This window comes from Pseudopipra pipra, chromosome 23 (genome assembly GCF_036250125.1).
Source record: "Pseudopipra pipra isolate bDixPip1 chromosome 23, bDixPip1.hap1, whole genome shotgun sequence".
Classification (NCBI taxonomy): Eukaryota; Metazoa; Chordata; class Aves; order Passeriformes; family Pipridae; genus Pseudopipra; species Pseudopipra pipra.
In genome coordinates this window covers 6,256,654-6,282,810 of record NC_087571.1, presented here as the reverse complement: position 1 = coordinate 6,282,810, position 26,157 = coordinate 6,256,654, and the positions used below count along the sequence as shown (strand labels likewise).

General features: G+C 58.4%; 3 protein-coding genes across 11 annotated transcripts in view; 2 read left to right on the top strand and 1 right to left on the bottom strand.

The window, feature by feature from the left end:
* Positions 1-9,634, bottom strand: part of SIK3 (SIK family kinase 3) — a 72,741-nt gene extending 63,107 nt beyond the window's left edge. For 3 of the 4 annotated variants that reach the window (XM_064634739.1, XM_064634738.1, XM_064634740.1), the window contains exon 1: positions 9,440-9,634. The gene's annotated coding sequence lies outside the window, so the exon portion shown is untranslated. The remainder of the gene's footprint in view (positions 1-9,439) is intronic. The other variant, XM_064634741.1, reaches the window with a different exon arrangement.
* On the top strand, positions 9,067-17,175 carry PAFAH1B2 (platelet activating factor acetylhydrolase 1b catalytic subunit 2). 3 transcript variants are annotated; one of them, XM_064634786.1, is made up of 6 exons: positions 9,067-9,207; positions 11,323-11,410; positions 11,792-11,881; positions 12,688-12,804; positions 13,385-13,507; positions 14,002-17,175. In XM_064634786.1, exons 2-6 carry the CDS (start codon positions 11,330-11,332, stop codon positions 14,278-14,280), a joined length of 690 nt encoding a protein of 229 aa, XP_064490856.1. In that variant the 5' UTR covers positions 9,067-9,207; positions 11,323-11,329; the 3' UTR covers positions 14,281-17,175. The 3 variants fall into 3 exon arrangements, with proteins under 3 accessions (XP_064490856.1, XP_064490854.1, XP_064490853.1); XM_064634784.1 differs by lacking the exon at positions 9,067-9,207 and adding an exon at positions 9,816-9,930; XM_064634783.1 differs by lacking the exon at positions 9,067-9,207 and adding an exon at positions 10,297-10,410.
* Positions 17,176-18,814: 1,639 nt separating this feature from the next.
* Positions 18,815-25,801, top strand: SIDT2 (SID1 transmembrane family member 2). Of its 4 annotated transcripts, XM_064634751.1 has the most exons (28): positions 18,816-19,251; positions 19,442-19,563; positions 19,668-19,829; positions 19,940-19,985; positions 20,072-20,173; positions 20,247-20,330; positions 20,532-20,643; positions 20,750-20,815; positions 20,925-21,018; positions 21,148-21,203; positions 21,471-21,482; positions 21,622-21,690; positions 21,767-21,841; positions 22,035-22,097; positions 22,465-22,586; positions 22,659-22,732; positions 22,826-22,892; positions 23,024-23,097; positions 23,220-23,343; positions 23,429-23,546; positions 23,622-23,758; positions 23,846-23,954; positions 24,034-24,110; positions 24,218-24,264; positions 24,544-24,649; positions 24,756-24,866; positions 24,949-25,062; positions 25,151-25,801. In XM_064634751.1, exons 1-28 carry the CDS (start codon positions 19,042-19,044, stop codon positions 25,211-25,213), a joined length of 2,616 nt encoding a protein of 871 aa, XP_064490821.1. In that variant the 5' UTR covers positions 18,816-19,041; the 3' UTR covers positions 25,214-25,801. The 4 variants fall into 4 exon arrangements, with proteins under 4 accessions (XP_064490822.1, XP_064490821.1, XP_064490823.1 ...); XM_064634752.1 differs by lacking the exon at positions 21,471-21,482 and having other exon boundaries at positions 18,815-19,251; XM_064634753.1 differs by lacking the exon at positions 22,035-22,097 and having other exon boundaries at positions 18,817-19,251.
* The last annotated feature ends 356 nt before the right edge of the window (positions 25,802-26,157 follow it).

Sequence of the window (26,157 nt, the reverse complement as noted above, 5' to 3'; positions counted from 1 at the left end):
CTGTGGAACCAAACTGGGACCAGCAGCGCGCACACACACACACACACACACACACACACACACACACACACACGAGGCAAACCAGAGACTAAGGCCCACACTGCCAGCAAATGACTCAGAAACTGCACAAGCTCCCACTGAGTGGGAAAATACCTATAGTCAGCCTTCAGCTTGTCATTTTACCATGTAATGGGAGTCTCAACTTGGATGAAAAAACACATTAATATTTTGTTCTGACTAAGCACAGGTTTCCCCGTGCACCTCAGCTCTGCCAGGGCAGTGGGCACACGACACCCACGCTGCAGCAAGTGGGGAGGGAGCAACTGTGATTTCCTTCTCCACCAGCTCTGCACTTTGTTTCTAACACAAACCAGCTGAATTAACCAACAGAAAGGAAAAATCTTTGTTTTGTTTTTTTTTATCTTACACTTCCCAGAGCAGCTCAGGGAAAAACCACCTCTGTGGAAGCCAAGTATTAGAATCCTTATACAGAGAATGAATCAGGATGATTTTTATTGGTTTCCAATGAGATTGTGCTTGAAAACAAACAGTTGCTGTACGACTGACAACCCCCTCACTGTGTCAGAGTGCCGGAGATGCGAGAACATAGATGGGCTTTGTACAGCTGAGAACATGCTCCTTCATGGCTGCTGGGGACGATGCAGTTTGGTTAATGGCACATTTACATGTGCAAAAAAATAGACTACAAGCTAAACTGTATCGTAATCAGTTTGGTGGGGGGAGCAGGGGGAGCCCTACGACCTCCAAAACCGCTGAAAGCAGCTACAGCTGTTCCAGCCTCAGGGTGAAGAAGACACAACTGCAACAGGAGCTTCCCGCAGAAGAGCACCATTGTCTGCTGCCACCTGGGAATGAGAAAACCTGCCATAAATCACACAGCACATGACCCTTTCCCTGTCTGAGGCCGGGACAATTCCCGGCAGCAGCGAGCAGGCAGCACAGGCTGCCCGGAGCCCGCCCGTCAGCAGCACTCCAGCCAGGCTGATAACCTTGACAGAGCCACTTGCAAGATTACAGCCCAAGGATTTCCTACAAGCACATCTAGAGAGGAAAGACTAAGTACCAAGACTAATGCTTTTCATCTTCGGTTGCTGCCAGTGCTATGAGCTCAAACTCAAATTTGGGGCGCGCAGAGACGCGGTCACGCTGCCACAGCCACTGAAAGCAAATGCTTTCCTCTAGCACTGATTGTTTCAGCTGAAGGGAAGCACAGACAAACACCTTCGTAAGGATTTAGCCACACATGACACGAGGCATTCTTTCACCTAATTTCTTCACTGCCATTGTCATGCAGTCTATATTCCAGAAGACCTAACCAGCTGTGCCTACCTGTCAAGGGTAAACCTGTGCATCAGCACTGCTCTAGACTCCTGCAAGGGCAGCACGACACCTGAACAGACTGTATCCTTCCATCCAAGACAGGAACCAGCCCCAATTAGGATCGCTGCTGCAATTCAGTGTGTTATCTGATCACACTTCACACACAATGACATACAGCTTGTCGACTTACTCCTTCCATTAAAAACACTTCATGTTGCGAAATGCTACAATTAGTTTTTAGGCATCAGCTTCAATCCAGCTGCCTTTGCCCAGCAGCGAGAAGCCTCAGGGCTCCAAAGATACCCTCCCCTGAGAGGGGCCAGAAACACACCTGGAAGCACCTGATGAGCCTGAATGCAGGCAAAAAATTCAGAAGCACTTCAGGCTACACGACAGCAGATCCCAGAGCCTTAAAAAAAAACGCCTTGTGCCTGAAGTGTGATGGCCATGGGTCTGTCACACACCCTGCTATCTTCCATACACCTTCCATACGTGTTCCTGCACATAACACTCCCTGCACGGGCAGAGGTTATCCAAGAAAAGACACAGCTGAAAGCCCAAGTCAGCCAAAGAGCCAGAACAAGCTGAGAGAGCCTTGTTTAGGTAAGGAAAAACCTGGAAAAAATGTGTCTTCCCGCCTGCTGCAGAAATCCACACGCACTTCCCCAGCCTTGAAAACACCTCACCCCGTCCCTGTCACTCAGAACTCCTTCCAATAGGACCAACCACATTTTAAAAGTTATTGGAAGGAGACGAGAAACATCCATCTGCTTGCTGAAAGGCAGCAGACGCAGGCAGCCTCCAAATCCAGACTTTAATTGAAACACTTTAATCTGCTGCCGCGGCCCCACATTCTCTGTATTCCCAGCAGTGCCGAGGCGTGCGCTCGGCTAATGGAGCTCTGACAGTCGTCCTGGGCCTGGCTCCCTGTCAAACCACTCCGGCCTCCAGCTCTGGGCCCACAGTCGCCTGCTGATACCCCACAGACTCCTTTTCTTCTAAACCATCTTCAAAACTCGATAATTAATGCACTATAACTGCATGAGACGCTTTAAGGAGCTGAAGGCAGAGCTTGCGACTGCCAAACCATACAGGAAAGTGGGAAACGTCGGGGAAAAGCTGAACTACAATGAAAACACCCAACTGGGCTGTCAATAAGTCACCTCCTGCATTGCACAACACTCAAATTCAGGCCAGTCACCTCATCCATCTGCAAATCAAGGTGATAACTCAATGCACGCAGATTGCTCCTGTGAGCAGGCCCTAGTTAGATGGCCAAGGCAGGACTTGGAAAGCTGCTCAGGCTCCCACTCCAGTCCCTGGCCAGATTCTCTCTGTGGCTCAGCTGAACTGCTTCAGGCTGTGCTGAATCACCTTCTGGACAAGCTGACCCCAGCACTTCCATCCCAAGCCAGGTGAGCCACATCTCGTTGCAGCTGCACCTTCCAGCACGCCAGGGCACATTTTGTTCCTGCAGCCACATCCCCACCTTACTCGCCAGCTCCTTCACACAGATTCTCGGGAACTCCAGCTCCTGACTCCCATGGGGAGCTTTCCCAGTGCCATGTTCACCTCTGACAGCCACCACCAACCCTGCCCACACCAGAGCCACTCCCACTCCCACTCCAGCTGATGGGCATGAGCCAACACTCATATCATACATTCTTTTCAAACATTTGATGGCCAAAGGACTTTCAGGAAGAGCATCTGCACTCCTGCCATCAAGTTGTATCAACAATCAAAGCTACCAAGGCCACAAACTGCAGGTTTGCGCCCATCTCCTCACAGTAAAGTCCTGCATGTCACACGGGCTGGAGTCACTCCCAACACGCCTGTACTACAAAGGACCAGCTCTTTGCTACAGTTCTTCCATGCTATGAGAACCCCACTCCCAAACTCCAGCTGGCCAGAGATTGCCCCCAAGACTGGATGCAGAGGCAACAGCAACATTTCACTGTGACCAGGACACGGGCTCTGCAAGAACCAAACACCTCAAGGTAACACCCGGTAGGGTACAACGGGATCCACCTCGGTGCTGGGGCTGCTCCAGGATCTCCTGCCCATCCTCTGACGTGCAGAGCAGAGCTCGGCTCAGCTCCCCCCACACACACTGGGCTATTTTTGAGCTCAACGTGTCAGTTCCACTGGCCGTGGGAGTTTGTTTGTGTGGGTTAGCATGATTCGACTACTTTGAAACTTGGCTGAAGCCACATAATTCCCTTTTTATGAAGCCCCTTTGATGGCCATTTAACAGAGAGGGCAAGGTTTAGCCTCAACTAGAGAGATTTGGGGTCAGAACTACCAGAAAAAGACACATAATGACTAATAATGAATCAGCCTTCAGTGGTTTCTTCATCTAAGTGTTAACACAGCGTATTAAACCCCTGGACTGGGATCAGCAGAAAGGCCTTGGCTGCACTAAATGGGTACAATGGTTTAACTAGAGAATCTCCAAATTGCTCTATTTAAATCCTGCAAGCTCCAAAAGGAGACACTGGAGCCAGTTTAACCCTTGCTCGTGTCTGTTCAGCTGAAAGCAACAACTTGCTGTGCAGTTGATGGTGGGACTGACAGTGGTGGGACCCATCATGCTCACAATTCTCATGAGAATCTCTTCAGCCAGGGAGAACTTCCACCACAAAGCGGTGAATTCTACTCTGCTGGCAACGCTGGAGCAACTTCCCAAAGCTTTCCTTTCATGGGGAAAACACACAGTTGTTATGCAATCGTGTTGATGAGAGCAAGAAGGGGCAAGCTGCTGGGGCAGCACATTGCCACAGCCATTGCACAAGGCTGATACAAGAGCCAGCGAGAGGAAAAAGGAGCTTAGTGCTGCTTCCCCGTGAAAATGTCTAATACCCAAGGAGCCCAGTCTCCCAGCAACACACTGCCATTTCCTTATTTCCCTCTCACGTAATTCCTCCTTCAAACACAAATGAGGAGACAGCTTCTAGAAACCCTCATTAGGCCTCTGCAGCATTCACAAAACCTCTGTGAGACCCTCCAGGAAAAGAGACACCAACCCCTGCTTGTGTCACAGCCGTTCCTCTCCCTGCTCCTGTCAGTGGCTTTTCCTCACAGAGGCAGTTTCTGTACCTGCCCAAAGATGCCACCACCTTGTTGATCAGGGTTTGCTTCACCTTCTCTCCTGTCGTAGCAGCTCCAAAGCTCCTGCCCAGCAAACCTTTGGGAGGGAGGGACACTGGACAGGAGGTGGGAAGCAGCCAGGCTGAAGAGGTACAAAAGATGTACCCCCCTCATGCTCCCATTAAGCTAACAACCACACAGCTCAGAAGCAGGTATTAATTATCTTGGCTCTTTCAGACTATTCCTCCTGCCCAAATAGGCTCAGGGCAGGTGCCACAGGTCCACTAGTTCACCCTGCCCACAGTGACCTGGCCCCATTTATACCTGTTGGCACTCCCTGAGAAGCAGCCTGGTCTCCAACTCAATCATGCTCTGGCATTAATCTCTTGGTAATCAAATGTTATTTGCTACAGCAAGAGAAATGCTGTAATGAAACATAAAATGTCAGTACTTCAGCCCACAGTTGATAAAGGCAATGCCTCTGTGAGGTTTTAGGAAATACTCTGTCTTATCCCCACTGTGGCAACTCTGCTTTGCCAAAGTTCCTTTCTAGCTTTTAGGCTTTTACTAAATCTCCCCACCAAAGGAGAACTAAAATACAACTCTCCTGCAGCACACAAGCAAGGAGAACAAAGGCCCTGTGAGCAGCAGGACAATGCTGCCTGCGGAATTAGCCATCCACAGCCATCGGCTTTCCTCATGGCCATGAGAAACAACCACCAGGACGGGTGAAGCACCAACAAACGCTGCAGAAGAAAAGGAAAATGATCATAGGAAGGTGACCAGGCGAGGCCCTTGCACAGGTCATTGCGAAACGTGCGGCACCGGCATTGAACAATCCCACTTGACGCGAGGACGATGAGTCACGGCACGGGGCTTATCACACGGGCACGCTGCTGGAGGGAGCAATCCACAGTCAGCCCAGAGCCACGTGCCTCGCTGCCACACGCCGGGGATCGGGAGGAGCAGGACACAGCAGCCACCGGGGCTTTTCCACCCACTGGGCTGAGCGCACTCTGCACGTGAGGAGAGAAATCCAGGCAGGTTTTCGTTGGGCCCCCAGAGTGTGCCAGGCCAAACCCAGTGATCCATGAAGTCTACCACTTCTTATCCTGGGTTTAAGTGCCACAGTGCCCACCTCCAAGAACTCCGGTGCAAAATGTGTTCTGCTGATGACTCCAACTCACCCAAAGACAAACCACAGAAACTAAGCCGGTTCACTCATGGAAGGGAACATCCCCTCCAAGTTAGAGCAGAGCTGCCTCCCATTCTCCAGGAAAAGCTTAGCTTGTTAAAAACCTACCAAAAAAATCAGCTCGATTCCAGCCTTTCTCCAGTGCTCCTGTGCTGAGAGAAGGGCTGTGTTCTGCCGAGGATTAAAGCATCATGGATTTGGGTTACTATCCACTAAAACAACTCCAGGTACCCCCTTTAACAGGATCCCACCACAGTCAGTGAAACCTGCTCTGAGCTTTGCTCCCTACCAGCTATTATTGAAAACAACTCAAAAGTGGACAACCAGCCTGGAAGAAGCTAAGGCAGCCCAGTGGGAAGATCACGGCACTTGGGAGGGAGCTGTGTTCTCCCAGGACTGTCAATTCCAATCTCCACGAGAAAGACAGGGGTGAAAATGACTCCTCATCTCCCAACGAAACGCCCCATGAGTGCAGTGCAGCCACGGCAGGAACACAGCACTCCACACTCCAGCTGGGTCTCCTGTCTCCGAGATGGTGCAAGGGAAGGAACAAGGACAGTAGGGAGCTCTCAACACTGCCCAGCAGCCACAGTGGTCCCTCTCCTCCCTCCTCATCCCCAGCAGCTCCTGAAGGCTGAAACGGAGCATCCAAAGAGCACAACCTGTGCTCCACGGTGCACTCATGAAGTCCTCTCTGTGAACATTCCCTGACCAGCCCTTATGAAAAAATGTGGCATTAAAAACAACCCCAGCGCCTGAACAGAGCTGGAATTCTAATGAAGTCACTTGGATGATTTATAAATGGAAATTCTGTGGAAAACAATTCATTCAGCGGGTCACTCAGAAGATTTTTAGCACAGAAGCAAGAAAGGGTTTCTTGTGAAAGATGAGAAGAGACAAAGGCGAGGGGGACAGGAGGGAGGATGCAGCAAGATATCCTGCAGGTGCCCAGTTCATCCCAGTCAGAGCAGCACCTCCAGCTCCTGCCCAGCCACCGGAGCAGCTCTGACAGAGCACAAGAGTCCAACTTTGCATGGGCAGGGACTGAATGTAAATTGCTGCCTTGGTTAATACGTAAATTGCCGACTGTTCCCTTCTATTCCATCAGCTCCAGCAGAGACAATTATGAATACAGGCCTCCTGCCCTTTGGGATGATTAACATTCCCTTTCCTCAGTGTCCCCAGCACTGCTGACCCACATTCAGCTCCTGAAATGCAGTTCTATGTAAACTGCAACGTTCGGTGTCAGCAGAATGTGCCAGCCCAGCAGGGCCAGGCACACACAGCTCACGCTCTCCTCCTCTCCCTAAATAAACGCAGTGCTCGACTTCCAAAGGGCCAGGAAAATCCCAGTCCTTTAATATCAGACCAGGCACAGAACTACTCCCTCGCTTCTCTTTTAAGGGAAAAGGGGACACAAGCCAGGAATGCTCAGGCTGTTATCTCCAACTGTCATGTCAAAGTCCACTTGACCTGGTAAATGTCCATCGGAAAGGAAAACAGGCTCCAACACCTAATCAATAGACCACCTTTAATTCCAGGCTCAGCAATGGACACCAGCCTACACCGTCATTAATTTCACCTCCTGGAAGAGGCCCAAAAACACAGGGTACAATCTATTTCCAAGCTCACACAGACATTCACAGTGGAATTCCTTCTGAGACACCGGCTGAGCGCGGTTCCCAAGGAGGGGCCGTGACGAGCAAACCAGCTTTTCTCTAAGAGAATGTGACACGGGGTCAAGTTTGTGCAGGGATTTGGTGGCTATATTTGAACTGCCCGGTTCTCCTACGCAGCCACTACTGGGAGAGAGGGATCACCTCAGGAAGGGACTGCCAGCACACACAGCAACGGGGCTGCATTTGCGTTCCGTGATCAAAGAATTCTTTCAGATCCCTAAATGGGACCGTTTTGCCAAGGCTTTGCTTGCTTCCAAGTTGTTTCCATTAAGTGTTAAAAGTGTAACTGTGATGAAGACAAGCTCGCAGTAGCATTATTTTGTATTCCTGCTGCCAGTCGAAAATGCCTTCCTATACGGATTCGTCCTTTCCAACACATTTCTGACACCTCCCCTCTAACCTCCTGAATCCCAGAGCCTGAACCAAGCAGCTCCTCTCTCCTTTCCTACTCCTTTCCCAGAGCCAACAGCAACAGTCCTGTCAACGAAGGAAAAGTACTGAACCCACAGTGCTCTGGGTTTGCAGGCAGAATCCAATCCACTCGCTCGCACTCCTCTCCACAGGCTGGGATTTGAAAGGAAACCCGACCTTGGAGTTGAGAAAGCTTCCAGGTCAAGTTTCAGCTCCAAGCTATCCCAGCTCAGTGGAACAGATGGCAGTTGTTCCAGCACAGGTATTTCCCCGGGCTTGGGGAGCCCTCGGAGCTCAGAGGGACAGGGACAGGATCTCCTCGCTGCAGGCTAACGTGTCACACCCCAACCCACCACACACTCCAGAGCCCACCAGCACCTCACCAACCCACCAGAAAGGAGCTGTGCTGCTTCCCAAGGCCCACAGCCCGCCCTCGGTCACCCCAGGGCAGCAGGAATGAGTGTACGCTGCTGTTAAGCATAGCACAAGTTTTCCAAGCTTAGCATCCTCTTCCATCACCCACAAACAACGTGCAAAATCCAGCCTTGGCCCTGCCAATGCGGGACACGATTCCCAGACAAAACTTTAGTGCATGCTTCAGACAAAATCAACTATTTCCATGCAAAACATGGTCTCTGCTTTGGTATTTTGCAAACTTCAGAGTCAGCACCATTGAAAAGAAACCTTGACCCAACGAGGGAGGCTGGAAACAGGAACAGGAAAACAGCTTGGAGTTGGATCACTGCTTCTTCAGGAGCGATGTCCACTCAGGGGGATCAGTGCACTCCAAGCACCTGAAACCATCACCCTGTTTCTATCAGCGAGGTTCAGGTTTATCAGGGGGAGAATAACAGCACAGAACAGCTGAAGCGCAGGTTAAATTGTGGAATCGAGCACTTGGAGGCACAGGGCAAGCAAATACAGCCCAGCCCTGAAAAGAACTGTCCAGGAGGTGCAATAACCGCTTTTTAAGCAGCCCCTGCAATGACTCTCACTTTGTTCCCCGGGCGCAGAGCCGGAGCTCCCGCAAACCCGCGCCACGGTCACTTTCCCCTGGTCAGTTTCCACGCAATGTCACCGGGAAACTGACCAGGGACACCCCGGGCAGCCCCTGCGGCGCCTCCGGGAGCCCCGAGCGGGGCCGTGCCCGCGGCCTGTCCGCTGCCTGCCCAGCGCTGCCCCGCTCCCATCCTGCTGCAGTCCCCGGGCAGGATTCCGGTGTGGCACTGGTGCATGCAGGAAGACGAGCCCTCTCGGGGAGCTCGGTGTCACGGGCGGGATCACGAGCACGGCGCCGGTGCCGCGGATCTCCCGCCGCGTCCCAGGGCTCGCCCGCACCCGGATCCACGCGGAGCTCCCGCCGCGCTCCGGGGCTCACCTGGGAGCGCGGCCGCACCTGGATCCACCTGGATCCGCCGCTCCCTCGGGAGGCCCTTCCTGCGGTTTCTCACGGCCCTGGGAACGCTCGGCCACGATCGTTTTCTCCCCGCTTCGGTAAGAAACGACCTGCCCCCGCCCCACCTCCGCGTCCCCCCCGGCTCCAGGGGCGCATCCCGGGTACCGCGGGCGCATCCCCCCCGCTCCACCTCCACGTTATCCCGGCGCGGCGGGGACCCGCGGGGACACCCCGCTGACAGCGGCCCCGGGCCCGCCCGGCCAGGGGGGAGCTGGCGGCCACCCCCCCGCCGCCCTCCGCACCCGCCCGGGGGGTGCGCGCCGGGCTCACCTTGGCGCGGGTCACCAGGTGCGTGGCGAGCTTCACCACGGCGAAGTTGCCCTTGCCGATGGTGCGCTCGATCTCGTAGTAGCCGATGCGGGCGGGCCCGGGGGGCCGCGGGGGCGGCGGGGCCGGGGAGAGCCGGGGGGCCGCGGGGGGACCCCCCGCTCCGCCGCCGCCGCCGCCTCCTCCCGCAGCCGCCGCCGCCGCCATCTTGTCGCGCGGAGCGAACCCCCCCCGCGGGGCTGCGGCACCGCGTGAGCTCATCCGCGGGGGGGCGCCGGGGGGGCGGCCGCTACCATGGCAACGGGGGCGGGGCCCCGGCGTCACGGCTGACGTCAGCGGCGCGCGGCGCCCCCGCGCGGCCGACGGAGGGAGCGCGGCGGACGGTTTTGGGGAGAAACCCGCCGGGAACGGGATTCTTGGTGCTCGTGACGTCACTGCGTCACGGACCGCGCTCCCGAGCCTCGCCCCGGCGGGGAGAGAGACGTCGGAGAGCGGTGAAGTGACGTCACGGCCGCGGGGCGGGAGGCGCCGCGGTTTTGGGGGGAAACCCCGCGAGGAAACGGGGAGAAGAGAGATGGGGGAAACCCGCCAGTCGTGGAGGAAACTTGTTTTCGTGACATCGCTGCGTTTGGGGCCCCCCTCCTCTCGGCAGCGTGACGTCACGGGGCGGCGCGATTACGTCATGGGGCGAAACGCCGCAAGCTCGCTCCTCGTGACGTCACTCCCCGCGGGGACATCAGACAGACAGACAGACACACACACACACACGCACACGGGGCCGGGTCGCGCCTCCCCTCGAGGATGGCGCTGTGACGTCACAGTTCCGTGCAATGACGTCATTTCGGGGCGGGCGGGACTTCCCCTGGCGCGCGGGGCGGAAGCGGAAGCGGCGGCGCGGGGCGGCGCAGGCGCGCGGGGCCGAGCGCAGGGGACGCGCCCGCCATGGAGTCGCGGGGGAAGGAGCCGCAGCCGCCGTGAGTGCGGGGGGCACCCGCGGGGAGGGCCCGGCGCGGCGGGGGCACGGCGGAGCACCGGCGCGGGGAGCGCGGGGAGCGGGAGGGAGCGGAGCGCGGCGCGGAGGGAGCCGCCCCGCCGAGCCCAGCCCGCCGCGGTGGGTGTGAGCCCATCGTCCCGCGGCTCCTCCTGCGGTAATTCCCGCGGGATCCACAGGGACGGTGAGGGGGCTGGAGCGTCTCCCGTGCGGGAGCTGGGCCTGGTTAGTCCGGAGAAAAGACTGAGAGTGGATGCCGTCAGGCCACACAGGTACCTCCTGGGGGTGCTCAGAGCGCGGTGCCACGCTCTGTTCGGCGACACGGCCACAATCGGAACCAAACCGTGAGGAAGCACTTCTTTCCAGAGCGCTGGAACGGCTGCCCAGGGAGGCCGTGGAGTGTCCCTCTTTGGAGACATCCCAAGCCCACCTGGATGTGCTCCTGTGTCACCTGCTCCAGGTGGCCCTGCCTTGGACAGGGTGATCCCCAGAGGTGCCTTCCAGCCCCAGCCATTCTGTGATTCTGGGATCAATCCCGCTGCTCCTGGAGCCAGATTATCCACCTGGGCTGTGGAGCTCAGTGGCTGTAAGCTGGATCTCTGGACATTAATAGGGGCTAATCCCCAAAGTATCCGTGTTTGCTGTCAGGTTATTAAAGCTCAGGTGTGGGTCTGCAGAGCATCCTTGGAGCTGGCCTTTGTTTTCCAGTCCATGGCTCCAGGGGGAATGCCAGATGCATGGAATAACATCCCTGTTGTTGTTGTCAGCCAGCCACCAGCACGCACAGGAACTGTGGATGTCAGGAAGGGCAGTGTTTTCCAGCAGCCAGGCAGCCCTTATTTCCCAGCCATGGCACTGCTGGAAGCAGCTGTTGTGGGAACTGTTCTTTCCACAGGAACAGGATGGGCATGGGGGACTCCAACCCGGCAGCAGTGCCACATGCTGCTGAGGACATCCAGGGGGATGACAGGTGGATGTCACAGGTGAGGCTGGAGGGGCACAGGGAGCTCTGGGAGGGAGGATCCCCATCCCTGGTCACACTCGTGACCCTGAGGCCACAACAGCCCAGTTGTGTGTCCTACCTGTGTGTCCTGTCATGATGGAGCAAGGGAGGAGGGGTCTGGAGCATCTCTCTGATGGGGAGGGGACTGTGGGAGCTGGGCCTGCTTAGTCCAGAGAAGACTGAGAGGGGATCTCATCCAGCCGTGTAAATGTCTCCAAGCAGTGCCAAGAGGAGGGCGGGTTAACGCAGGGAAGGGCACGGGGGAATGGCAGCAGGGGAGGCTGGCTGGGCTGCTGTCCCTGCCCTGCAGCAGGGATAGATGCCCTGCAGGAATTACCACCGTGCTGCTCCTCTCTCACAGCACAATCGGTTTGTCCTGGACTGCAAAGACAAGGAGCCCGACGTGCTCTTCGTGGGGGACTCCATGGTGCAGTTGCTACAGCAGTACGAGGTAGGGATGCAGGGGGGAGAAAAGTGGGCTGGAGGAGCTGGAGTGTGTCTCTCGCTAACCCAGGAGCTGGGGATCACGTGCAATACTGATGATTCCCTCTGTTCCCGTTTCACTGCTGTCTCCCGAGGCGTTCCTGCCCTGCTTCCTGAAAGCAGTGCCTGGGCACAGCTTTACGTGGCTGCTTGACCTCCCTGAGCTGTTTGTCTCCTTCTCTGGGGCCACGACCAGCTGCCTTCATTTTGGCACACATACAGAGCCCCTTGGCTCTCAGATTCCAGCCTCCCATCACATCCCCTGTGGGTGTCCCTGGTGTCCCCTACATTTGATCCCAGAGCACTCAGGGTGCCTGAGGCATTGGCACACTGGCTTCTCCCTAAAACTGCTGGGGCAGAGAAGAGCAGAGGCTTTTTGGCTCTTGGGGCAAAGAAGAGCTCTGCTCCACCGTGGTGGTGGCTGAGCAGCTTTGTTCTGCAAGAGCTGCTTCCCTTTGTTCTAGTTTTGTTACCTGGGGATGAAAAGGATTTAATCAGGTCACAGATTCCTTCTTCAGAGGCCCCGTGCCTAAGTCTGCAACAGATCAGCGCTCTGGGTCTCTGCTGAGTTGGGCAAATCACTGCTCAGGAAGTCTTCCCCTTTGTGCCAGGTCTGAGAGATTGAACATCACCAGCTCTGTAAAGCCTCATCCTGTGTCTAAATGCCCTTCGTGGAGTGAGTTGTGAGAGAAGGGCTCCCATTAACTCAGTGCAGTGTGTTCCCTTCACAGTCAGGATGCTGCTCTGAAACAGCACCTTGATTTCTGCTTACAGATATGGCGAGAGCTCTTCTCACCACTCCATGCACTGAATTTTGGGATTGGTGGAGACACCACGGGGCATGTTCTATGGAGACTGAAGAACGGTGAACTGGAGAACATTAAACCCAAGGTACCAGCAGAGAACCCAACTGGGCAGCCCTGTGCTGACTGAGGGGAGACAGAGTGGAGCAGAACTCAGGGAGCAGATGGACTTTTTTGTCTGAGCACCTGCTGGCACTGGGTGCTCCAGGCATTGGGTTGTGTTTGGGAGCAGAGCAGGGGGGGAATGGCTTCAAAGTGAAAAAGAGAATGGCCTTCCAACTCAGGCCATTCTGTGATTCTGTGATTTACCTGTGCCAGGTGTAGCTTGGAGTTGCAGCCGCCTCTTGGGCCTGAGCTGTATCCATGCCCTCTGGAAAGGGATGAGAAGTATTCACTGCAGAGTTGGGGAAGATGTTCAGGTGTGCAGTGAAGGTCACCTGCCCTCTCTGCACCTGCAGTTGCAGCCCTGGACAGTGTCTTCCCCGAGAGCAGTGGGCATTGCCTGCCCAGGGCTAAACTCTGTCAGCCTGAGTTCAGCCTTAAGCCCGACCCTCCCTGCAGCTCACCAGCCACCGATGATGTTTATGCAGGGATTTCAGGGTCATCAGCCCGTTAAAACTTGCTCTGGAAAAGCTGCAAACATTCTTTTTTTTTTTTTCTCTTTGTAGGTCATTGTTGTTTGGGTTGGAACAAATAATCATGAAAACACAGCAGAAGAAGTAGCAGGGGGGATCGAGGCCATCGTGCGCCTGATAAACACCCAGCAGCCACAGGCCAAAGTCATTGTACTGGTACGTCTCCAGGAGCAGTCACTTTATCTGTCCTTTGCTTTATGCCTCTCCTTGCTGGCTTGGCTTTGCAGGAGCCCTCCTCTGGCCCTTCCAGAGGGGGGTGGACTCATCCCGTTAACTATGCCACTCCGAAGTGTTGCTGAGGAAGTCCTGTGAGGGGAAGATAAGTGCCCAAATCCTAGTTGGCTTCCTTATCCTAACAGCTTAGCTGCTGCCTCTCTTGCTGAGGAGCTGGGCAATGGCAGGAAAAAAGCCCAAAAGAACAGAAGCTGTTCTATTTAAAAATTAAAAGAAAACAGGTGCCCTGCCAGTCACGCTTGTAGCTCATCTGCATTTCACATTAGGTCTGGACAGACAAATTCTGATTCAAGGGATGAGTTCCTCTTGTCACAGACATCCTGAATCTTGACAGGCAGCCCAAGTTGGAAGGGAAAGCAGGCCTCCTGTTGCCATCAGTCATGCAGAGCACTTTTTTTGCCTCCTCCTTGTGCCAGGGCCTGCTACCTCGTGGAGAGAAGCCAAACCCGCTGCGGCAGAAGAACGCCAAGGTGAACAACCTGCTCAAAGCCTCGCTCCCCAAGCTGCCCAATGTCCAGCTGCTGGACGTGGACGTGGGCTTTGTGCACTCGGATGGCACCATCTCCTACCACGACATGTTCGATTTCCTGCACCTGACGGGCGGGGGGTACGCCAAGGTCTGCAAGCCCCTCCACGAACTGATCATGCAGCTGCTGGAGGAGACCCCCGAGGAGAAACGAGCTGCCCTGGCCTGAGCCGCTGATGTCGGCGCCGAGAGCATCATCCAGCCCATCAGATCAGTTCTGTCACTGGCACTACAGAATCCTTCTTTCTTAAAGCACTTTCCATTATAGAATGTTACCGGATGTCCGTACCTAGTGTTTTGAGGGGGAAGGCTCGTGTTTAACTGGTCTTGTACATACGAGGGCCGGCTTGGTTGGTTTTATTGCAGGAGGAAATTAGCTGAAGAAGAAGTTTTACTTTTAAACCATTCCTCATTTAAAACGAGAACAGGACTGTCACTCTGTGCCCCTCTCATGTCTTGTTGCTCTGTGGTTGTCCTAGAACCCCTTGTAGCCTGTCCGACACCACGCCTGGCTCACCATTCCTGGCTGTAGCCATCGTGCTCTGTGTATTTGCCTGGGAACAAGAATCACATTCCACTTGCAAAAGCCAGAACAGATGCATTTTTCCAAACTTGGTCCCACCTTTTAGAGGTTTGGGGGTTTTTTGATTTTTTTTTTGTTTGTTTGTTTGTCGTTTGTTTTTTTTTACTGGGGGGTTTAAATGAAACGTATTGTTTTCTCACTCCTTTCTGAAGCAGCATGAAACTGGAATTCAGAAATTTAAAGAAGCAAACGGTTACCTGAGCTCGTGCAACACTCCCAGGCGCTTGTCTCGTGCTTGTCTCCCCATGCCTGCTAGCCAGGGCATCTTCCCTCCCACGCAGCTCTCCCGGGGGCACCTTCCTTCCCTCCCACGCAGCTCTCCTGGGAACACTCCCGGTTGGGTGCTGCTGCTCTGCCCTGCTCCTGCTGCCTGTGGGGTCGCTGGCTTTTAGCAGTTGCTCAGTGTAGGATTTTAATGATCCAATAATCTGGCAGTCACTTCCTTGCTCCCTGGAACTGACAGACATCCCTCTGAGGTCCCTGCACCACAGGGCTCTTTGCAGTGCTGTTCCTTGTTCCTTTTTTTCTTTTTTTTTTAATCAAGTATGACTCTTACATCCTTTTTTTTTCTAAAGCAAACCCACACGAACAGCCCCTGGCTTCAAGGCCCAAATAACACTGAAGCTTTACAGATCCCAAGGTGTATATTTCTTTATTGCTACTGGTTTACTTGTATAAACATTTTATTTGAGCAACTACAGCCTCTTACAGTAAAAAGTGAAGTTAAGGCGTAGCTTTCCCTCCCCTAGACACTGCTCCTCACCTCTAGCAAGGGAGCTGGAGGGGCAGGTGCCCCCCTAAGGGGCTGTGGCTAGGTGGGACTTTGGTTTGGTTTGTAGTTAGGGCTTGTTTTAGTGAGACAGCCTTTCATTTAAAACTGAGAGGTTCTCTTTCAGAAAGAAGCAGTTTGGACCCAAGAAGCAGGGCCCTGGATGAATTGATAACTTGCAAATTGATAGCTATTTTAAACCAAGTCTCTTCCTCTCTGGCTTACCTGCTGGAGCTGGAGCTCAGTGGTGCCACACAGGCCTCGCTGCGTTTGTGCTTCCCATGGGATCCACGTGCAGGTAAATCTGGGAGGAACAGAGAGCTTCCCTCTGTGTGCCGAGGGAGGTGCTCAGGTGTCAGGTCCTTGCTGAAGCCCATAGGTACTGTACATAGTCTGTCTGCCCTTTGCTGTAGCCAAGGGGCTGGTGTGTAACTGACCTAGCATTGAGGAATCCCGTAACGTCCCACCTCATCCCCCTCCTCCTGTAGATTTGATCATAGCAGGATTCCTGCCTGGATTGCATGCATAGTGTGTGTTTTGTTTCCAGTATATGTGATCTACACACAGATGAAGGAAAGGTGAAGTGTTCCCCTTGCCAGGATCAGACGCAGGGAGTTGCAGAGTGCCACGGGAGAGGAGGGATCCCATCCTGCCCCCATGATCCAGACCAGGGATGCTGCTCCCTGAGGCTGGCTTTGCACTTGTGGCCTTGCAGGGCAGGCTTTGAGGGAATGCTGCTCACGCTTCCCGTAAGGTGCTGGCTGGAGAAATTGGGGAAGGGCAAGTGGAAAATCAGATGTTAAAAGTACACTGCAGTGGAGAGTTCCCGGGGAAGGGCTTATCCCACCCCCAGCCCCCTCAGGGAGCCAGGATAAAACTCATTCTACTCCCTGAGAGCTTTCCATCTCTCCAGGCTTGTGAGAAAAGGCAAGTGTGTGCTAGTTAATCTGTGCATCCCTGCTTCCCTTCCCGCTGCTGCTGCTGCATTTGGCTGAAGAGATGCTAACCAGGAATGTACTCCAGTAAAGCTCCGGCTTCTCCGCTCGGCACCCTGTGCCCGCTGTGAGTCAGCCCCTTTGGCAGGGTGCCGAGTGGACCGGGAGGTCTGGCAGGCTCCGGAGGCTCTGGAGTGTCACCAGGGAGGCTCTGCTGGCTCTGCTTTGGCTTGGCTTGCTGAGGTGCCACGCTCTGTGCTGGTTCAGTGCTCACGGCTCTGCTCCGTCCCTGGTGCTGGAGAGGGAGGACGGCGTCTTCTCCACTCAAACTTGGCTCTGCCTGGCAGGAAACTGCCCTGCTCACCTGAGAGGTGTTGTGAGCAAGAGGGTTCTGCCTCCTCGCTCACCTAGTGCTGAAAACAGAGTGCCTCGTGTGGGAAAGCTTCAATTCCAGCTCTGGATGTCCCTCGAGAGGGGCCTGTGCTGGAGCTAAGGGCTTCTCTAAGTGAGCATTCCCAGTTTGGTGTTTATTGCGGCAGAGAGGAAAACAAACAAACAGAAGATGTGAAATGACAGAGTCTTGTGAGGTGCGGGGCGGGAGGATGAGGCAGGATGGGAGCCATGAGGAGGAAGGCCTGTCCCTCCCCTCGCTGCCCACCCACCGCCCCGAGCCTCCCCCGGGACACAACCATTGTGATTCTGCTTTGGCAAAAATGCATCGGCTGGTAGAACTCACTGTTAGTGCATATTTCAATATAAATGTCAATGTTTCACCCACGTGTCGCAGCCTGTGTGTGTGTGTGTGTGTGTACGTGCCGAGGCGTCTCCTGCCTCTGTCTCGGTCACTCTTGGTTGGTCTCCACGGGGCTGAGGAGGTGCTGCCAAACCTCCCACCGAGGGCCCTCCCTGGCCCTGGGAGCTGTGCTCAGCCAGATCCTCGCTCCTGATTTAATTCCTGCTTTTCCCCACTCCGTTTGGGGCTTTTTCCTGTCTGTTTTTCCTCCTTTCTCCGTGCAGAGCTGAGGTCCTGTGAGTGCGGTGCTGCAGGTAAAGGGAACCGGTATTTCAGCCCTCGACAGGACATCGGCTTGTATTCAACTGCCGAGTGGTTTATCTCTAATAGCCCTGGAGGGAACAGGGAAGGCACATCCCCACGCAATCCCCCTCACGGCCATCCCACGGAGGCGACTCGAGTTCGATCAGAGTCGGTTGGAGTTCTGCTTCTAGTCCCGCATGGGCGTCCGTCTGTCCCTGAGGTCATTCCATCTGCCACCAGCGTCACCACCTGTACCTGGAAATAATGTGCAGACTGTCCAAACTGGGGGATCCTCAGGGAGAGGAGGCCCAGAGAAATAAAGTGCACAATAGCAGCAGCACTTGTCTCGTGCCGTTTGTCCCACGGAACCGGCGGCAGAGGTCCTGGATGTCTGAGCGAGCCCGGAAAGTGGCTTTGTGACAGGTGACGTGGGGCTGAGCCGCTTCAGAGGGGGATTTTAAACCAAAAATCCCAATTGCAGACACAGAAAACGTAATAAAAAGGCCCCAGAGCCCTTGGAGAGGGGCCTGGAGGTGGTCAGCTCAGTGGGAGCTGGGACAGGGGTGTTTTCAGAGACATACACTAAATGCAGCATGGCATCATTCCTGCTTCCCCGATGAACACAGCCATGGGAGAACTTCCAAATCACTTCAGCCTCTGGTGATGAGGGGTGCTGCAAACTGGAGGGAGGCTGCAGGAGCCTCTGTGGGAATCCAGAGAGCATCAGGAGAAAGGGATGGGGCAGAGCCATCCATCACCTGGCAGGGGATTATTCCATCTCCCCATGGACTTTGGGGACAGGCAGGCTGGGCAAGGGGCTCAGTGAGTGTCTGGAGCATGGACACGGCCCTGGGACCTCCCTGCAGGGTGGGGGACAGGGACTCCAGTACAGGGGCTCCTCTGAAGCAGGGGCTCCTCTATGGGGCCAGGCTTCCCCTATGGGGTCCTGTATATGGGCAGGGCTCCACAACAGAGGAGGGCTTCCCCTGTGGGGTCCCATATGGAGCAGGGGCTCCTTTATGGAGCCGGGCTTCCCCTGTGGAGTCCTATATAGGCTCCTATAAACCAGGGCTCCCCCTATGGCGTTCTATATAGGACAGAGTTCCCCTATGGCGTCCTATACAGGGTAGGGGCTCCCCTATAGGACACGGCTTCCCCTGTGGGGTCCCATATGGAACGTGGCTTTCCATGCGGGGTCCCGTATGGAGCAGGGGCGGCCCTACGGCCCCGGGCTTGCCCCGCGGGTCCCTCGGAGCGGGGGTTCCCCGCCGGGCCGGTCCCCCCGGCCCCGCCCGCCGCGTCACTTCCCCGGCCGGGCGCTGCAACCCGCGACGGGAGTGACGTCACCGCCGGTCCGTGTTTACCGCGGCTGCGGAACGGGAAGGGACAGAGGGACAGCGCCGGCATCGGGATCGGGATCCGGGCACCGGCTCCGCGCTCCGCCCGCAGCGCCAGCGCGGCCCCGCTCCGGCCCCGGCCATGGGGCAGCGCGCCCGGGCGCGCCCCGGCTGAGCGCCCCGTCCCGTCCCGTCCCGTCCCGTCCCGTCCCGTGCTGTGCCGTGCTGTCCCGTCCCGCCCCGCGGACCTTGGCCGGGGATGCTGGCGGGATGCCGGGCTCCGGAGCGGCCGCGCTGGCCTGGGCGCTGCTGGCCGGGGCACTGCTGCTGCTGCCCCCGCCGCCCGTCCTGCCCCAGCCCCAGCCCCACCGGCGGAACGTGAGCGAGACGGAAGCACAGTTCAACACCACCTACACCGACTGGGTGGACGCCGACCTGCTCCACATCTACGCCTTCAACCACAGCGTGCGCAGGAACACGGTGAGCCGGGTGGTCGCCACCGCCGCGTCCCCCGCGGGCTGGGTGTCCCCTGGGATCCCTGGCACCGGGAGTGTCGGGCGTGCGGGGCACGGCAGCCTCTGCCACGACGGCCGAGCAAAGTCCAGCCGTCGGGATGAGCCGCCGCCGCCCGACCTGCCCGGCCAACGCCTCGCCTTCCCCTGTCCCGCAGACCGAGGGCGTGCGGGTGTCGGTGAACGTCCTCTCCGACCACAAGGACCTGCCCGTGCTCTTCGTGGTGAGGCAGAAGGAGGCGGTGGTCTCCTTCCAGGTGCCGCTCATCCTCCGGGGCCTGTGAGTACCAGCGGGTTCCCCACGCAGGGATGGATCCCCGGGCTGGGATCCCCCCGACAGGGTTCCCCCCTGCGAGGGAGGTCACGCAGCCCCTCCTGCCCCAGGTACCAGCGGAAATACGCGTACCAGGAGGTGAGCCGCACGCTCTGCCAGCCACAGACCAAGACCGAGGTGGAGACCCAGCACTTCTACGTGGATGTCTCCACACTCTCCCTCAACGCCTCCTACCAGCTGCGGGTCACCCGCGTGGAGAACTTCGTGCTGCGGTGAGGGGAGCCCCGAACCACAGACCCGCTCCCCGCCTGCTGCCCGTGGGGGCTGTGGGGGACTACAGGCTCCCCTTGCCACCCATCACCTCTCCGTGCTCTCTCTGCAGGACAAATAAACGGTTCAGCTTCAACGCCACGGCCTCCCAGCCGCAGGTGAGGGGAGCTGGCACAGTGTGGCACGGGAGGGGGGCTGTGCCACGTGGCCACCGTGGCAGCAATGGGCCCTTTCTCCCCCGCAGTACTTCAAGTATGAGTTCCCTGAGGGAGTGGACTCGGTGATTGTGAAGGTGACCTCGGCCATGGCCTTCCCCTGCTCTGTCATCTCCATCCAGGACATCCTGGTAGGTTTGGGCAGTGGGGTCTCAGGGTGATCCGTGGTGCCCGGCGGGGCTGACGGGCCCTCTGCCCCCCCAGTGCCCTGTCTACGACCTGGACAACAACGTGGCCTTCATCGGGATGTACCAGACCATGACGAAGAAGGCGGCCATCACGGTGCAGGTGGGCACGGGGCTGTGCCACGGGGCTGTGCCACGGTGCTGTGCCATGGGGCTGAGCTGCTCCCAGCCCCTACCCGGTGCTGCCGGGTACCTCTGGTTATCAGAGCTCGCAGAGGGTGTCCCTGGGATAACCTCTGGCATGGGAGACCCCCAGCTGGGCTCTGCTGACCCCCGTCTCTCCCCCCTGGGACGGCTGCTGCAGAAGAAGGATTTCCCCAGCCACAGCTTCTACGTGGTGGTGGTGGTGAAGACGGAGGACGAGGCGTGTGGGGGGCCTCTGCCCTACTACCCCCTCTCCAAAAACGCCTCTCCAGGTATGTGAGGGGCTGGAGGAGGCACCCACCCTGCTGCTGTGGGCTGTGTGTGGGGACACACTGGGGATAGGGCAGAGAGCTGAACCCTGGCCATGCCCTCTCCCAGATGAACCTGTGGATCAGCACAACCGGCAGAAGATGCTGGAGGTGATGGTGTCACCTGCCATAACCTGTGAGTCTGGGAGGGGCTGGGTGTGCTGGGGGTGGTGGGCTCTGCAGGGACCCACAACAGGTCCCCAGAGGTGCCACCCCCCCTGAGGGCTTGTTCTGGCTCTGCACAGCGGAGGCCTATGTGAGCAGTGTGCTCTTCTGCCTCAGCATCTTCCTCTCCTTCTACGTCCTCACGCTGCTCATCGCCTGCTGGGAGAGCTGCCGGTGAGTCCCTGGGTGTTGCTGCTCCTCTGGGTGCTGGGCCCACGGGCACCATCCTGTCCCTGATGTGGTGGGAGCCCTCGGGCTGTGCCCCCTCGCCACAGCCGGGCTGATGGCTGCTTCCCTCAGCAGGCAGCACAAGAGGAAGGGGCTCCTGTCAGCCATGGACTCGCCCAGCCTGGACACAGGTGAGGGATGGGGCAGCAGACACCGGCATGGAGGGATCTGCCTGCGGGATTCCCGCTTATTCTGGCCTCTTGAGCCCTGATTCTGCAGGAATTCCCCACTATCCCCCTGAGCCCTGCTTGCCCTTCGGCTCCCTGGGGACAAATCCCAGTGCCAGGGGTCCAGGGAGGTCCCAGACTTCGCCACTGTGGGGCTGGCAGGGCTGTGCTGGGGCTTTGCATCTCACCAGCTCTGTCTCTTTCTTCCCACGGCTTTCCGGGGACTCCCAGCATCGCTCCTGGGTAGGTGCCAGCTCTGTCCTCGGCTCTGAGCTCGCTCAGTGCCAGGGCAGGGGTGCAGGACTCTGCCCTGAGCCCAAGGGCCATGCAGCCCCGGGACAGGGGTGCCACCAGGGCTGACAGAGACCATCCTGTCCCACAGGTCACTCCCGCAGCATCCCCGACTCCTTCCTGGGCCGTGGTTACGACAGCTACGGTTACGGCTCCTTCGGTGAGTGCCTTGTGCTGTCCCCCTGTCCTTCACCCCCCTGCCCACGGGCCGTGCCCACCCTCTGCCCTCCTTGCAGGGAACGGCTCCTCCAGCAGCACCGAGGGTGTCACAGACAGCCTGGGCTCCACAGAAGTCTCCTACAGTTACGTGGGTGAGTTGTGGGGCGACTGGTGTGGCCGCAGCCCTGCAGAGCCACGTGCCCGGTGGTGTCCCAGCTCTGCCCCTCTCTGTCTCCGGGGCAGGTCCCGGGGCTGGCAGCCCCTCCGTGCAGCCCACAGCGGGGTCTCCATTGGCAGACACGTGTGGGGGAGCCCTGCTCCAGTAACTGTGGCTTTCCTTTGAAGGGCAGGAGCAGTTCAAGCGGCGCACACCCTCCGCCCTGACGAGGCCGCTGAGCATTCCCATGGGTAGATGCTGGTACTGGGCAGGGTTGGGCCAATCAAAGCAAAATCTGCCCAGCCCCAAGTTCATGCCCAGGGCACAGAGCACCCCAGCTCCCCTCCCTCAGAGCAAGGGCAGCACCAAGGGACTGCAGGGCAGGATGTTGTTTGCCTGTGCCCCAGCTGTCCCCAGTGTGACATTCACCCACATGGCGCAGCCACCACGTCCCCCCGGGCAGGGACAGCGCAGGGTCCGGGGGATCAGAGCCCGTCCCTGGTGAGAGTTGTCAGGGAAGCAGCCGAGTGGTTAATTGGGTGTGATTGGGGTCCCACGGGGTGGGTGTCGGGGTGGGCTGGGCCAGGGACTCCTCTGACGGCCCCGGCTGGGCCGCAGGGGAGCGATCCCTGGAGAACGTGGCCGGCCGGCCCCGCCTGGACTCGCTCAGCTCCGTCGAGGAGGATGACTACGACACCCTGGCTGACATTGACTATGACAAGAACGTCATCCGCACCAAGGTGTGTCCCACCCCGGCCCCTGCTGCCCACTGCCCACTGCCCAGACAACCCCTCACCAGCCTCTCCTTCCAGAAATACCTGTGTGTGGCCGACCTGGCGCGCAAGGACAAGCGGGTGCTGCGGAAGAAGTACCAGATCTACTTCTGGTGAGCGGGGGGCAGTGGGGATGGGGGCATTGAGCAGTGTCCCAACCCAGGGCGGGCAGCAGGGACCCCCTGACACCCCCCTGCCTCTCGCAGGAACATCGCCACCATCGCTGTCTTCTACGCCCTGCCTGTCATCCAGCTTGTCATCACCTACCAGACAGTAAGTGGGGCAGGTTGGCAGCAGCTGGGGCTCCTGGGAGCTCTGGGGGCTGCAGTCCTAAACTGTGCTCCCCAGCACAATGGGGACGCCCCCGGGGGTCCCCCTGACCCTCACCCTGCCTGTGAATGCAGGTGGTGAACGTTACTGGCAACCAGGACATCTGTTACTACAACTTCCTGTGTGCCCACCCGCTGGGGAACCTCAGGTGGGTTCAGGGTGGCTGGGGGTGGGTGGCTGAGGGTCCCCTGTGCCCAGGGCTGGGCTGTGGCGGGGCCCCGAGGACAAGGGAGGGTCCACAGCACTCAGGTGTGGACTGGCCCCTCGCAGCGCCTTCAACAACATCCTCAGCAACCTGGGCTACATCCTGCTGGGTTTGCTCTTCCTGCTCATCATCCTGCAGCGCGAGATCAACTACAACCGGGCGCTCATGCGCAACGACACCCATGCCCTGGTAAGGGACGGGGGTCGCTGGGGTGCCCCGGGGGAGGGCTCAGCCCCCCACGAACCCCCTGCTTCCCCTGCCCTCCGCCCCACAGGAGTGCGGCATCCCCAAGCACTTCGGGCTCTTCTACGCCATGGGCACCGCGCTCATGATGGAGGGGCTGCTCAGCGCCTGCTACCACGTCTGCCCCAACTACACCAACTTCCAGTTCGGTGAGTGCCCCCCCAGCCCCCCACTGCCCATACCGGGGCCGCCCCCACACTCCTCTCACCGCTGTGCCCCCCCAGACACCTCCTTCATGTACATGATCGCGGGGCTCTGCATGCTGAAACTCTACCAGAAGCGCCACCCAGACATCAACGCCAGCGCCTACAGCGCCTACGCCTGCCTGGCCCTCGTCATCTTCTTCTCCGTGGTCGGCGTGGTGAGTAGGGTGGGCGTTGTGGCGGAGGGGGACACACACGTGGGTCACCCCCACAGCTCACTGCCCACCCCCCCACTCTCCCTGCAGGTCTTTGGGAAGGGGAACACGGCCTTCTGGATCGTCTTCTCCGTCATCCACATCTTGGCCACGCTGCTGCTGAGCACCCAGCTCTACTACATGGGGCGCTGGAAGCTGGGTGAGGACGGGCACCATGAGCAGGGTGGGCGGGGGGCAGCGCAGTGGCCCCCCCAGTGTCACCTCCCCTCTCCCCACAGACTCGGGCATCCTGCGCAGGATCCTGCACGTGCTGTACACGGACTGCGTCCGGCAGTGCAGCGGGCCCATGTACGTGGTGAGTGCTGGCAACGGGGCCCCCCTGGCTCTGCGGAGACCCCTCCTGGCAGCCCCTGCCCCGGAGCAGCTGCCCACCACCCCTCACAGCCCCCCTGCCCTTTGCAGGACCGAATGGTGCTCCTGGTCATGGGAAACATCATCAACTGGTCGCTGTAAGTGCAGAGCCAGACCCCACCCTGCTTCTCCCCGTCCCTGCCACTGCCCCCACCCTGCTCCTGCCATTCCTCCACTGGGGCTGGGCTGAGGACAGCCAGATTGTGACAGCTGTGAGCCCAGCATGACAGATCTCCCTGCAGCTGTGGCACCACGATGTCACCTCACGCTGCCTGACCTCCCGGGGGTTGCTGGCGTGCCTGGGGGACAGCAGGCACACGGGCACCACAGGGGGCCCCAGGCTGTGCTGACCCTGCTGCCTGCCCCTGCCTCCCCAGCGCTGCCTACGGCCTCATTGTCCGCCCCAATGACTTCGCTTCCTACCTGCTGGCCATTGGCATCTGCAACCTCCTCCTCTACTTCGCCTTCTACATCATCATGAAGGTGGGAGCTGAGCCCCCGGCCCCCATGGGCCTGGTGGGGAGGGCAGGGCAGGGCAGGGCACCGCTGCCAGCTCCTGCCTGCACAGTGACACCGGACTCTCCCGCAGCTCCGCAGTGGCGAGCGCATCAAGCTCATCCCCCTGCTCTGCATCATCAGCACCTCTGTGGTCTGGGGCTTTGCCCTCTTCTTCTTCTTCCAGGGGCTCAGCACCTGGCAGGTGAGCAGGAGGGTGGCCCGGGCAGTGGGGTGGGTGGGGTGGCCATGGGCGGGCACAGTGACACTGGCTCTGTCCCCAACAGAAAACGCCAGCAGAATCTCGGGAGCACAACCGTGACTGCATCCTGCTCGACTTCTTTGACGACCACGACATCTGGCACTTTCTCTCCTCCATCGCCATGTTCGGCTCCTTCTTGGTAGGTGCTGGTTCCTCCAGCACAGCAGACCCTGCCCCTGCCCCCCAGCTCCCCATGCCCCGCTCCCCTCGCTCTCCTTGCTCCGCAGGTGCTGCTGACACTGGACGATGACCTGGACTGCATCCAGCGGGACAAGATCTACGTCTTCTAGGAGCCTGCAGCCTCACGCTGCCCTGGGACTGTGCCAAACACCCCGCTGCAGCCCCGGGAGGGGGCACCCACCCCCGGGGAGGGATGTCCGTGCTGCAGGTCCTGCCAGCCGCTCCGTCCCCCTCCCCACGCAGCCTGGGGGTCCCGGTGCACCTCCTCCCTGTCAGCCAGGTCCTTCCAGGCACTATGTGCCCGTCCCTGGGCCTGTCGTGGCCAAAAACAGGGCTGGGGGGCCACCGGGGCCCCATCCTCGGTGGCAAGTGACACTGGAAAAGGTGCTGCTGCTCCGTGTCCGTGTGCCCATGGCCGCGGCGAGGGGATTGTGGCGAGTGCCGTGCCAGCAGCCCCGCGGCCCCCCGAGCTCGTGGGTGTGGGTTTCTCTTCAGTGCCTGAGTCGTATGGGTGGGAGGTGGGGGTGTGTGGGGCCAGCACGGTGGTGGCAGTGGCCAGAGAGGCCCCACTCGTGTCTCCTGCAGTGTCCCGGGGGGTGGCTGTGGCGGGCCCCCGTTGCCGCTCCCACCGCGGTGCCGCGCGCTGTCCGCGTGTGGATCTGCTGGGAAGGGACTCGCATTAAAGTGTCTGCACTTTGCCTGCCTGTGCCTCCTGCCTCCTGCCTGGGCAGCAGGAGCCCGGGGGGGTCCCAGGGGCATCTGCCACGGGGTGTCAGCCAGGCAGTGCTGTGGCACTGTCTCCTCCTTCCCGCGGGATTTTGGGAGAGTGGAGATGCTGCGGCACTGCTGCTGCTCTGGAGAACCTCTGTGGGAGGCTGGGGGTGGTCTGTGGGGCACAGGGTGAGGGCTGGCAGCCCCAGGGCTAGGAGGGATGCCCAGGGGGGTCCTATTTCACAGGCAGCAAAGCTCCTGGGGGCCCCCGTGGCATCGCAGCGGTGCCAGGGCTGCTGCGTGCCCCGCCGTGCCCTGACCCGCTCCAGCTGGTGCCCGCGGG

Excerpts from the sequence above, each read along its gene's own strand:
- SIDT2 (XM_064634751.1), top strand. The coding sequence starts at position 19,042 with ATGCCGGGCTCCGGAGCGGCCGCGCTGGCCTGGGCGCTGCTGGCCGGG. Across the intron at positions 22,587-22,658 it reads AGAACGTCATCCGCACCAAG|AAATACCTGTGTGTGGCCGA; the intron begins GTGTGTCCCACC and ends CTCTCCTTCCAG. Across the intron at positions 24,650-24,755 it reads CCTTCTACATCATCATGAAG|CTCCGCAGTGGCGAGCGCAT; the intron begins GTGGGAGCTGAG and ends ACTCTCCCGCAG.
- PAFAH1B2 (XM_064634783.1), top strand. The coding sequence starts at position 10,379 with ATGGAGTCGCGGGGGAAGGAGCCGCAGCCGCC. Across the intron at positions 11,411-11,791 it reads ATGACAGGTGGATGTCACAG|CACAATCGGTTTGTCCTGGA; the intron begins GTGAGGCTGGAG and ends CCTCTCTCACAG. Across the intron at positions 13,508-14,001 it reads AGGCCAAAGTCATTGTACTG|GGCCTGCTACCTCGTGGAGA; the intron begins GTACGTCTCCAG and ends TCCTTGTGCCAG.